Here is a 13,463-nt window from a genome sequence, read left to right on the forward strand (position 1 = left end):
TTGTTGTTTAATGTTTATTTTATTTGAAAGTGAAATATCCCTTTAAGATAAAGGAAAACCAGGCTTTGAGGTAATATTCTCCACTTAGCTCTGGACCACAACTATTCTCCACTACACCTACACCACGTACAATTATTTTAAAACTTTAGTTACTTTGTAGATTTTGATTATTATTACAAAACATTTATTAACATTATTAACCACTTAAAACAGTAAAATTAAGAAATTAAAAAAATATATCTACAAGCTCACAATGCATCGCAGTGTGAGTTTGATGAGCTGTTTAGGATAAATGTATACTATAGTACATTTACCCCCATTGATTCTGGATGCAGGGGACCCAAATGCAATTGGGTGCCCATCCGGAATCTATGGGGGTACATTTATTGTAATCAAGTTATTGTCTTGCAACAAAAAACTAAATATGATTGAACTCAAGTCTCCATGGCGCGAGTAATGAAATCAGCAACTACAGTAACTGAAGCTGTTAAATAGGCCTAATTGTAGTGGAGTAAAAACAATAAGTACAAACTAGCAGTAAGAATTAAGGCTGGATGATATTAGGAAAACCTTTCATATTCGATAACGTTGGTGAATACCTCGATATCGATATTACTCACGATATTAGTAAAAACAATTGCATTAGGCCTATATAGTTTTGAATGTTTTTTCTGATTTAGGTCCACTGCCTGCCTAACCCAGATAATGAATAGCATTCCACGCATGCACGTTGCACAGTACACACATAGAATAAAGAAAGATACCTTGATAGGTCAATTTTCGATAGGCCTATATTGCCCAGCCTTAGTAAGAATGGAATAATATACAGTAATTCTGGAACAAATACTCAAGTAAAGTAAAGAAGTACCTCAAATTGTACTACAATAGTAAATGTGCTTAGTTACTTTCCACCACTGGATAAAGTGGACGAGAGGAGAGCCTATAATCCTATATCATGATGTTCATCACTCATCAATGTGGTGCTTGTTGCTGGCATCTTATCCAATTGACTTGGAACTTGACTGTGGGTGCTATGGTGGTGACGGTGGGGCAGACAACACTCAAGGTAAAGTGAGAAAATACATACAGCTGAGGCAAATCAAGATTTTATTAAAATTCTGGAGACAAAAGACGAGAGGCAGAACAAAACAGCTCTGTGTTTAGACTGAAACAGAAGGCTTTTCTTTACTGTGGCGAAGGGAATCCATAAAAATCGAGAGATGTGGTCATATTTCAACATCTGTACGCACACATCTCACACACTTAAATAAGTAGAATATTACCAGAACCTCCAATTCAAAGATTATGACCCAAATCTCCAAGTCAAAGAAAAGTGCTAAAGATCAGTACTGAGAATGACAAGTAGGCCTTCTGTAGAGGGGTAACACAAAGTGAACTTGTTCGTGCATCGCATGTGTGCATCTATTTATGTGTTCGTCTGTGTTAGACTGTCTGTGGGTTGTGCATGCGTGGGCATGCCTTTGTGTGGATGTGATGGAGTGTGTTTGTGAGTGTGTAGCCTGTATCTCTGTGCCTTTGTGAGGCAGATTCTCAGCAGAGAGAGCTAATCTCGCTCTTGCTGCAGCCCCACTTGCAGCAGGCGTTGGACAAGCCCACCACCACGTCGCGACCCTTGCGGTCAGCCTTGCGCAAGGCTTCCAGGATCTCGTCAGAGATGATGGAGCGGGCATGCCTGCTGAACACCCCTTCCTGGGCGTTGCTCGAGGGGCTGTGGAAGCCAAGATCGCTGGACTGTTGGAAGACACCCTCCATGGCCGCGGCAGAGTCCTCAGTCCAGCCCTCTGAAGAGTCTTCTTCAGGGGCATGGGTCAAGGTGAACGGGTCTTCCGAAAGGTCTCCTGAAACACGGTAAAGTATTGGGTCAATGAGTTGTGACATTTACTTTTTTTTATGTTTAATATTCTTAGTGAGAGTCAAATTAAACTGCAGCAGTAGGCTGCAATTCATTTTGCCATTCTAAACAGTTTCAGTACTCACACCTGCCCCTTGGGACTTGCTAATCCTGTTCTTCAATCTCCAGTGTTGAGAGAATTAATTTGAAAAAGGTCATTTGAAAAGGTATTGCAAAGCTCAGCATCAGAGACTGGGAGAGATGGGGGCTGAGGCTTCTGGGTGAAAGGCCCATTACCTGTTTCCCAACAACTTTCAACTGGCATTCCTATATTTTGGGTATGTCGTCATAGTGAAAATAAAATATCTAAAAGATCCCAAGTGTTGTGAGCTTGTATAGATCAGCCATCGTTATTCATTGTACAGCGACATCTAATCAAAAATTAAAGATAATTAGGTGTCATTACAGTACACACACTATGTCTGCCATGCACTCCCACTAATACAAACACACCTTTTTAGTTGATGGACAATTGCATATAACTCGTAAGGACAGAATCATTGCTCTTTACAAATTGTATTTTAACCAGACCTATCATGCCGCAAATTGATGCACATTATCCATTATATTTATCCATGAGTTATATAGTTATAGTTACATTTACCATCTATTATTGTTTATAATCAAGATTTTACTGTAAATTCTTGTCTGTGCAAGATAGGGAATTGCACAAAGAAATGTTGCTCTTTATTTCAACATTTCGGTTGTTAGACCTTCATCAGGACGGACAATCTAATTTAACCTTTCTGAAATATTAGGAGCACTGAGCAGCCACTGACCGGAGAATTTCCCTAATATGCATGTCATAATGGTGTGGGAAATAAACCACTTGAACACAGAGAAAACATGCAAACTCCACACAGAAAGGCCCTATTTGGGTTTGAACCCATGACCTTCTTGCTATGAGGCAACATAATACAGATAAACCATGCCACCTCAAGGCACACAGGAAGTAATAGCATTACAGACACGTCCCTTCTTCTAAGCAATATGCAAGAATCTAGAATAACTCAATGACTCAATGATGAAGGAATAATCATCGAGTTTAAAAAGACAGACATTTGTCACTTGAACCTATACCTGTGATTTACAGTAATATAACATTTAACTATCATGGGAGACACAAAAACACTGATATCACGTGGCTAAAGTGCCCTTCGTCTCTGTCTCTCACCTGAACTTCCAAGGGACCGTCTCCACCGCGAACCTCCGCAAGTGAATATAACCGCCCGGATGAACTCACGACCACAGAGCTTCACGCCATACGTTGGGCCATCCATGGCGTGCACTGCAGCCACCAGAAGACAGACAGCGAGTACCGTGGCTTTCCACATAGCGAACCAAGGAGACGATGAAGTAGTAAGAGTGATGTTTGAAACGAGAGCAGGTCCTCGGCGGTGTTGTGATGGGGTTGTTGAATGGTGGTTTCTTTTGAGCAGTTTGTAGTGCTTTCACTCTCTGTCGCTTTCTCTCTGCTGTGTTTCTGTCCCTTTGCGAGAGTTGTGACTTTACAGGTGACCCAGGTTTGGTTTATAAAGGAGCTTGGAGCCCTGTAAAGGAGACGTGCGACGTGCGTACATAGTCCCCCACCCACCCACCCCCCCCCACCTCTAAAGGGAGTCATTGATTGGAGGGAGTGATAGTACCAGAGACCTTTATGGACACAAAACCTGGACCAAAAGGTGGCATAATTAATGAGTACAGCTGATGTCAGTGGCCTCAGTAATCTGATTGCATTTCACCATGTCACACATGCCTTTTCTCATTTTCATCCTGTTTTCAAGGCAAATATCCTTCACACAAATATCCCTCATACTTTGACGTAGAGCACACTTAAAATCTATTCATGCAAAATGTACAAACCTGCAGTGACGGTGTACTGTCTTGATAAAGTTGTCCAAAAGGGCATCTCGTATGACCCTAGCCTATCATATAATAATTCACCTATGTAGCATGCTGCTCCAATGATTCATTAATTCTATTCTATTCACACATCGTGTGTCAATTTACATTTTACGATTTAAGCATTTAACAGACGCTCTTAATCCAGAGCGACTTACAATAAGCAAGGTCAATACATCAACATCAGTTCATCAAATGCATATAAATAGTATAGTAAGATTACTAAAGTAATAGTAATCTAAGAAAGAGGTGAGTCTTCAGACCTTGTCGAAGCCAAGGAGTGAGTCTTTTGAAGAGAAAAACATGATTTAAGATATCCAATCTGGCTTCAGAGAATCCCATTCCAGTGACACATGCCTTCTCTATTTGAACGACCAAATCCATCCACTTTGGATCAAATCATAGCAAAGTCGATAACTTCACAGTCAAAGTGGGTGACAATGTAATAACATGAAAAAACTAAATTACCTATTTGGGTTGCATCCTTGAGGTAAATTTATCCAGTGAAAAGATGACTACAAAGGTAATCAAAAGAACCAACAAACTTGTTTCTTACAGAGAATCGCCCCAATGGTCAATAACAATACATGGAAGACTCTAGCGGGTGCAATGATTCATCCCCTCTATGACTATGGAGTCCACGTATGGTATCACCTCAAAGGCCCTGAAAACAAGGCTCCAAACAGCCCAAAACAAACTAATTAGGGTCCTGCTTAACCTAATTAGTGCTCACCTCACCAGTCAATCGTGGGGTGGCTCAAAGTAGATGACAGAGTACAGCATCTTGCAAAGAGCCTGGTGTACAAGATACACTACACCACTAAGATACCTTACCTATGCATGTACCTGACAAAATACTTCCAAAACGTAAAGTATGTCCACAATTACAACACCAGAGGCAGCGCCACAGATCATGTTCAACCCAGATCGGCTCAAACAAAGGGTCAAATTCGTTCTCCTGCTATACCACTAAAATATGGAGCCCCCTACCGAAGGCCTTAAAGGAGTGTAAATCTTCCTTTAAAACCGCTCTGAGAAACCACTTACAGGCGACTGCCACTCGAAACTGGCAACAATACACCTAGCCTAACCTTACCCTCCCCTGACCCTTCTATTTTATACCTTTTATTCTGCATAGGTTTTTTTACAACTGTTTTTCTGATGATATCTTCTTCATAGTACTGTGTTCTATATACTGTATGTCTGTCATTCAATGTTATATGAGTTTTAAAAAAGGATCTCAATGTAAAAAAGCCACGGCTTTCATGAGCTGATCCTTTTAGTTCACCGTGTACCAGTGAACTGTACTGTCGTGAAACTGCACACAAACTTCTAATAAATACTTCAAATACAATCAATCAATCAATGTATGCCGTTCTAAGTGCAACAGGGAGTTTGTTCCACAGTTTGGGGGTCAGGAGGGCAAAGAGTCAAGGACGAGTGGATCGTTGTCCTAGGGTTTTTGCGAGGCCAGATAAGGCATATGACATTCACATCAAACACATTTGACAAACTTTCAGAGGCCAAGTGAGTTCATAAGCCCATACCGGGATTGCCACTTGCCTGAAGGCGGTAGATATTTGGTTTCCCAATCGGAAGACCAGGGTTCGAATCCTGGGTGTTACAGTTGCAATTATCTCTCTCTGTGAAAAGACATAAAATTATGACAAAGATGATGATTGCTGTAGTTATATGCATGTCAGTATAATAGTAAATGATAGGTCTACTATAATACATAGTTACATTAATTTTAATTGTTTCATTGCTTCTTGCAAATAGATGACAACTGACCCTATTTAGGGACAGAAGCACCCCGACAAACTCTCATCCCCTCATTTTGCCCACAGAACCTGCAGGAGCTGGGGGACAGGGGACTGTGACAGGGCCAGTGACATTTTCAAAGTGAGATTACATAGAAGTCCTATTATGAGTGAGGCAAAAGCCCACAGCACTATCTGTGCATGCACATAGTCAAAGGTCGTTCGTTTAGAAATAACAATGGGGATAGTGAATTAGTAATTAATGTCTATTGATAACAACATGGCATTTTTGGTGACGCCGTTTACACTGAGATTGGCCAGGAGAGGACAAGAGAGCAATAGCAGAACACTATTATTGAGTATACTTTTTAATAAATATTATGGGTATGGTGGGCATATATTATGGGCATATATTGTCACATACATAATTATGCAATACAGCTGATAGCACGATTGTAAGCAGTGAAATTCTTACACTTTTAAGCTTCTTCAACTGTTATATATTTTTTTTTATAATAATAGGTATACGTTTGGAATAAAAAAAATAGCAAAATAGCAATCATATAATATCATATCATATCATATCATATCATATATAATACAGTAAGTACATGTTCAGTATCTATGTATACAAATAGCATATTGTACCATTTGGACCATATACATAAAAGTTTAACGGCATCAACAATTTCCCTTTTTCCCCAAATTGGCCTACAGAACTCAGTTTCCAATCCTTTCAAGACTCACATGTTGATACTGAAAGCCAGGATGCTGCCTCCACAAAGCTATACCTTCTCCTTGCACCGGCATGTTCTCTATGGAGTATGTTTATACCCATGCCAGCAAGGAAAATGCTAAATAAGTTATACCGATCTGCTACTACAACTATATTTCATACGTGTGTTAAGCTTAATATGTATCCATCCCTTGTCACACTGGCTTTGATGATTCTGTACAATGGTTCATACTCAACGGCATGACATATGGAGGCAATACCTTCTCTATCAATAAAACATCTCAATGTAACTATCAAATCATAGCTTGTACAATTTCAACAAGCACTGTGATGAGCCAATCACTTTCTTTCTGTGGCAGAGCGTCCACCTTTACTTGTAAAAGAAGAAGGAAAAAAGGAAAGAAATCCCTATCGGTGATAGACAAGCAGTTCCCACGAATGGGAGAGCGATCCTTTGTACTCCCAGATGTGATGGGAGGACACTGTTTCTCAACTTCAGGTCCAGGGACCACCATAGGGACCACAAAATGGACCCCCACGGGTCTGTATCTCTGACCTGTGGGGTCAGTGTTTAAAATGCAACCAAACCCGCCCGTTAAAGGTCCATCTCCAAACATAAGTCCAGTGTAGATCGGGGTCCCGGAAACAAAAAGAATAAATATTACTGCATGGGGTGGGGGTCCTTGAAAATTATAGAAAAAGGCAGTGGCGTCAGCAAGGTATGGCAACATGGCCGGTGTCTTGCACACGCGCGAAGGCGCGCGTGCAAGACACCAGTCATGTTGCCATACCTTAGCAACAGGCATGATGAATTTATCTTAAGAAGTACATTTTATTTCCCCTCCCCCTGTAGCCAAGGTACGGCAGCTTCCATACCTTGCCGACGCCTCTGGAAAAAGGTGGGGGAAACAAGTGGCTGCCCCTTTAAGAGGCACTGGGAGCGTCTCGGCCAATGGGAGCGCCGGAGAGGGAGGGAGGATGTGGGGTGGGTAGCAACAGTTGCCCTGGTGAGGACGAAGCAGCGCCATAGCCACGGTAGCCCTGGCGACAAGAACCACAGCAACGAGAGTCAACAACAACAACCACCAGAACACCTTCTCCAAGGGAAGAAGAAAATAAATAAATAAAAAACTAAAATAAAACAACCGGCGGTGGAATTCACTCGGAGCCAGAGGCCGAAGAAGCTCTCAAGCTTTAAAAAAAAAAAAAAAAAACCCAAAACCAAACAAACGTAAATATTTTTCTACCCGTTTAACATTTCCAATAGAATTTTATTTTGAAGGCATGGCTGTTTCTCTTTTTTCCTCCTCTTTCTTGTTCGGTAGCCATAAGGCTAGCGTTAGCCTGCTAACTAGTAGTCGCCAAGGGGTTGCCATTGATGGTGTATTTGTAGTTGGCGACGGGTTCGAGAGAGAGGTTTCTCTCTCTCCCGTGCTTGCCATGACGACGCAGGCAGCTACAGGCCGTTGTTATGGCGATGTCAAATGCAAAAAAGGGTTACAAAATGGCGGTTGGGTTGTTGTAGAGACCAGAACTAGATTTCCTAGCTAGCTGGCTAGCATTAGAGATAGAGAGAGAGCACTAGGAGCTCTCCTCTCCAGGATGTATGTGTAAAATAAACGACGTGGATTCTCTTCTGGAGATGGGTTTAAATTACAAATGTTTTGCGTTTTTAAACGAGACGTGCCATCATGTCGCGCACCAAACTGACACATGATGACAAAACATATCGTAGTTATTACACTATACTTCCGTACCGAAGGCGTTCTGGCGTTAGGTTTAGGGCAAGTTTAAAGTACAGTTGTGGTGGGTTAAATTAAAGCCTCGTTTACAGTACGTTGCGCGCTGGGGTCGTGCTCAGTAAATAACAGATCTAAGTGACGCGTGGTGAGCTTGTCTATCTGATATTTACTGCATGCAACACCAGTCCAGCACGCAACTACAGGCTTTAGTGTTTATTGTGGTGCTACTTTGTGGACTTGAACTTGGGGACGACAAGCCAAGGACCCCTAGATGAGACCGTCATAAATGGGCACCATTCGAAACATCTTATTGGTCCCCCGAATAAATGAAAGTTTAGTTGAAAGACAGCCTGAGCCACGACAGCAAAGATATCCGTTGGTTGGTTGGCAGGAACTGAAGTAAAAAAAAAAGGGGCGCGGCAGTTACTACTGGTGGTGATCACAGGTGCCTCCAGGCTAGCAGTTATAATGTCATATCCTTTTGATGATGTTGTTACAATTGTAACAATGCTGCTATTACAGCATTATTACAACAACACCATCAACATTTCTCATAGTCTACTCGTTTTGGCTTCATTCACACAATTTATGAAATATAACGACATCAACATGCATGAATAGTCTTTCAATGTTCTCTTCCTCATTCAAACACGTGTGTGTGTGTGTGTGTGTGTGTGTGTGTGTGTGTGTGTGTGTGTGTGTGAGTGTGTGTACTGTGTACGTCAGAGTGCATGAGTGAGACAGTGAAATGGTGTTGTGTAAACAAATCATCAAGACTGTGCTATGTAGGGTGCTACTGTGTAATCAAAGATTATACTGATGGAAAGAGTGTAATCCAAGATTGCATGTACAAGGGAGAATGTGGGACTTATTCTGTATGTTATATAAGAATACAAAAATCTGTACACCGGTATTTCTGCTCCCAAATGCAAGTTGTACATGAGTAAACTTGCATTTGGGGGCAGCAATACCGGTGTGCAGATTTCTTTTATACTGTTTTTGTATCCAGCAGAACAGCACCCAGACTAGTAAATCTGGGATGTGCTTGTCTTTTGGCTGTTTATCAATTTGTTATGTAAGATAACAGTAGCCTATAATTTAGTTCTCTCTTGCCCCCCATGTAAAGCATCTTTGGGTACTCAGAAAAGTGCTAGATACATTTGAGATATTATTATTATGTGAGCTGGGAAAAAGCATTCCTTCTCTCTGAGTAAGATAAACACCATCTAATCTAAATCTGAATTCTTGTTCAAGTGTGACATTACATGGCAATGTCCCTCCATTATGTTTACAGAGTATGAAATAATATCTCGTGCCCTTCCTTCGGGGAAGGAACAGAGCTTACGAAAGTAACCAAACGTTCTAAGAAGTGGTGAGGCTTGTGGCCTATAGCCAAGTTCCTGCCAATTAGCTGTAACCTGTAACTGTAGCACCGCAGGTGGCTGGGTGATCACATTACAGGTAATGGGACACTGAAGGCCCTCTCCCCTCCTGCCTGCTACACTGCTGTCTCGCAGGAGCTTGGACACACACACACACACACACACACACACACACACACACACACACACACACACACACACTATTACTCATCCAGTAGAATTTGTCTGCCTGCTTTCTGTATCGAATTGACAGATTCGATGCATGCATAAAGTCAAGTTCAGGATGAGTTCCTGGGAGATGTCGTTGAAAGCTCTGTCAGTGTCAGGTTGAACATTTTGAACAATCATGTCTTTACAGTATCTTTCTACATTAGAAATACACATGAAGAGTAATAGCCGGGGAGCCACTGGGCCAAAATGAGAGAGGACCTGTGATGTCATGACATACTCCAAATTTTTGTTTGTCCTATTAATTTGGTCAATAAGGTACACAGAATGAGAGGCCTGCTCTGCTGGAAATCCTGCGAGAAAAAGTTTCCCATTGACTTCACTATACTGGAAAAAACACACCAAAAAAAGTAGCATTTGAGGGGTCAAACTAAGGGTTCTTCATGATTCTGAATCCATTGCAAGCATTTGTTTTGCATGAAAAACATTCCTTGGGCTAGATTTCAGCCTCTCAAACCTGTGAAAAGTGATGAGTCATCACTTTTCACCGTTATTTTGGTCCGTTTTCTAGCCCAAGGAATGTTTTTCATGCAAAACAAATGCTTGCAATGGATTCAGAATCATCAAGAATCCCTAGTTTGACCCCTCACATGCTACTTAAAGCATATTTTTTTGGTGTGTTTCTTTCCTTTATATTGAAGTCGATGGAGTGAATATACAAATGGCCATAACTTTTTTTCGCAGGATTTCCGGCAGAGCAGGCCTCTCATTCTGTGGACCTTGATGACCAAATTAATAGAAAAAACAAAAATTAAAAGTATGTCATGACATCACAGGTAACATCCTATTCTTTGAGCTTTTGGGCCTGTGGCTCCCCAGCTATAATTACTTTGTCTCTGTTTTCTGCCCGTTCAAAGTGTGGAGTCCTGCATTTCATGATGGCCACCTCAGGCTATGTGGGAGAGCTGCAGCCAACCACCCAAACGCAGGGGGACGCCGTCATCACAGTCACGGTCGGGCAACCCGTGTCCTCTTCCAGCCCTGCCGCCGGCACTCAGTTCCTGGCTGAGATTCAGACCACTGTGGCCGCCCCCACTGTGACCACACCTGTGGGCCAAACCACTCCCACTGAGCAAACCACTCCGACACTCACAGTAACCCAGAAGCCTGCAGCGGGCAGCCAAGCCCAGCCCACAGCACAGGTCCAGCCGGCTCAGACCCAGTATGTGACCGCAGAGATCCAGGGCTCCCCCACACAGTCTGGGAACGCCCAAAGCACACCTCAGTATGTCGTAGTCACTGTCACAGGTAAGGTCTGACTGAGAACTGCTGATCATGAGCTAGACCTGCAATGAACAAGTGGTTGGCTGCATTTGTCCTTCTCTGTGCTCTAACATGCTTCCCCTGCTTCCCCTGCATGAGTGAATGTTCATGCACTGCTTATTGATATAAACTGTTATATACCTTTCTTTCATTTGAACATGATGAAGTAGGCATACTTAATCCATGAATGAGGGAATTTACATGAATTCACTTATTAAGCATGATCATGGTTTCTACTTAGTAGTCAGCAGGCCTGCCTCCACATACAAAAATAATAACTAGAACTGCACTCTAACCCTAACCCTAAGACGCCCTAAGGGCGAGAAGCGACCTCGCCCGAGGAGCGTCCATATATGGGCATTGCCAAATATTGATGACATTGGGAAATGGAAATATGGGCATAAAAGGGACAAGGACAGAATTAATTTGCAAGTGTGACTTGTGTCGCATCAACCACACTGGTTAGACTGACACAATATGTCCATATATGAGCATTCCCACTTCCCAGATATGGGCTTAATATTGATGGGCATAAAAGGGATTCTATTGTATGGGCATTCACAAATATGGGCTTAATACTGATGGGCATAAAGGGGATTCTATTAGTGTGGTTGCCCTAACAGGGCATCATCTGGGAATCAGATGTAGAGGTCAGCTACATATGAGATCTAAGTGATGATCCAGTCGTCTCCATGGATATCCACGGTTTGATGTGTCGTGATCTTCATTATGGATAATCCAGGTGATGATAGTCAGCAGTCTTCATTTGCAAATGAATTCTCTCTTGGCCATATGGAGCATCCATATATGGGCATTGCCAAATATGGGCTTAATATTGATGACATCAGGGATCTCCAATATACAGGGCTCAAAATACACTTTTTAAAAATACTATTAAGTAACCCTCAATTCATAAAACCTATTTTTGAGCGGTGCAAACCGCTCCTATAAGTGGCTGTGCGTGTGTCTGTAGCCTTTTTCCTCAGCGTTTTGCCATAGTAAAATGTGTGTACGTAGCATCATGTTTGTCTAGTGATGTCAGTATGTCTGTAGCCTTTTTCCTCAGCGTTTTGCTATAGCAAGCACGACCACAGCTCACTTCACATTGGGTGTGATTTTTTAATAGAATCATGGACGTTCAGTCAAAAAGCCATCCCACCACTGACAGCACAGATCACACTTTTTAAGTGATATATATATAACGCATGGGGTTACGTTTTCACCTCATTCTGTTTTCACCTCATTCTGTTCACCTCAGTCGGACCAATCCAAAAGTTAACAGTTTTGCATAAAACTCAAACTTTGTGGAGCAAGAAAGAATTCTGATTCACTTTTCATGTTGATTGGCCAAAGGGGGCTGTGGCATCTCATGACTTCTCCGAAAGGATTCACCATTCGAGTGAATGCATTAATTCATGTAATGTATTTGCATACATTAATTTATGATATGTCATGTATCCTACCTTTATATGGTAAAGTGTAAAGGAGTAGTTCACCCCAAAAATTACTTATTTTCTATAAAAAAAAGAAAAAGAATAATAGGGGACTCAGTTGGAGACTCTTTGATTGAGGAATGTGATAAAAATAAATCACCATGAATTCAAGGCTTCATGGGGTGTGTAATTGATAGAAAATAAGTAATCTTTTGAGTGAACTACTCATTTAATATGCTCTGACGTTTCATTTTAGCCACCTACCAAATGGTGTAGTTGATAGGTTTGTCTTCTATTCCTGTGTTGTTTGCAGAGGGTTAGCTCCTGGATGGTACCTGTGTAAAGTACGCGTGATTCCTAAACCCACCAGGATTGAGTTAAGACCCGCCTCGCGTTTCCGCGAGGCGGGTCTTAACTCAAGCCTGGTGGGTTTAGGAATCACGCGTAAAGTACTAATACTCTCACAGCACTGTAAAGACAAGGGTTTGGCTGGCAGTTGGCAGTGTTCGCTGGTGGGAAAGCAGGGGATTGTGTCCTTGTCGCTGCACTAGCGCCTCCCATTGGTTGGCCAGGCTGCCTGGTCAGCAGGGAGTGGAACTGGGAGAGGTAGCGTTGTTGTGCTCTCCCGGCGGAAAGTCCTCAGTTTTGTCAGATGACAAGCAGCCGCTGACAACTCCATGTTTGTCTTACATACCGTAACATGTGGTTGTCTACACCAGTGGTTCTCAAACGTTTTTTTTTTGGCTCTGGGCACCCCTGAATGACATTGTACATTTTTAGAACCTTACATTTATGTCATATTACAGTAAAAAATGGAGGGAGAATACATTTTCCGGCAACATGGACCAGTACCTAACCCTAACCTTAACCCTAACCCTAACCTCAGTATTTTAAACTAAAGACCTTTCTTTTTGATTGAGTTACTTTTATATATATTTTTTATTTCTCTTCTGCACTGTAACGTATCTGTTATTTTATTTTTTACTTGTTTTGTTTTATGCATCCTAATGTCATTGTATAATTGTGTTTCATTTGCTTGATGTTCTGTGTAAAGCACTTTGAAATGTGCTATACATAAATCTGCCATGCATTGCCTTGCCTACTG

At 41.8% G+C, this 13,463-nt stretch overlaps 2 protein-coding genes across 2 annotated transcripts in view; one reads left to right on the forward strand and one right to left on the reverse strand.

Annotated features, from left to right (window-relative positions):
• Nucleotides 1–1,551: 1,551 nt before the first annotated feature.
• Nucleotides 1,552–3,246, reverse strand: rln3a (relaxin 3a; the record flags this gene model as incomplete). The annotated part of the gene is made up of 2 exons (XM_080723391.1): nt 1,552–1,859; nt 3,087–3,246. 2 exons carry the CDS (start codon nt 3,244–3,246, stop codon nt 1,552–1,554), a joined length of 468 nt encoding a protein of 155 aa, XP_080579517.1.
• A 4,110-nt stretch (nt 3,247–7,356) lies between these two features.
• rfx1a (regulatory factor X, 1a (influences HLA class II expression)) overlaps nt 7,357–13,463 on the forward strand; it is a gene marked incomplete at its 3' end in the record, with an annotated part of 26,982 nt that continues 20,875 nt past the window's right edge. The window contains exons 1-2 of the mRNA XM_080723393.1: nt 7,357–7,541; nt 10,520–10,910. Of these exons, the coding sequence (XP_080579519.1) occupies nt 10,538–10,910 (373 nt within the window). The 5' untranslated portion in view covers nt 7,357–7,541; nt 10,520–10,537. The remainder of the gene's footprint in view (nt 7,542–10,519; nt 10,911–13,463) is intronic.

This window comes from Nannobrachium achirus, assembly GCF_963921795.1.
Source record: "Nannobrachium achirus genome assembly, chromosome: 4".
NCBI lineage: Eukaryota > Metazoa > Chordata > Actinopteri > Myctophiformes > Myctophidae > Nannobrachium > Nannobrachium achirus.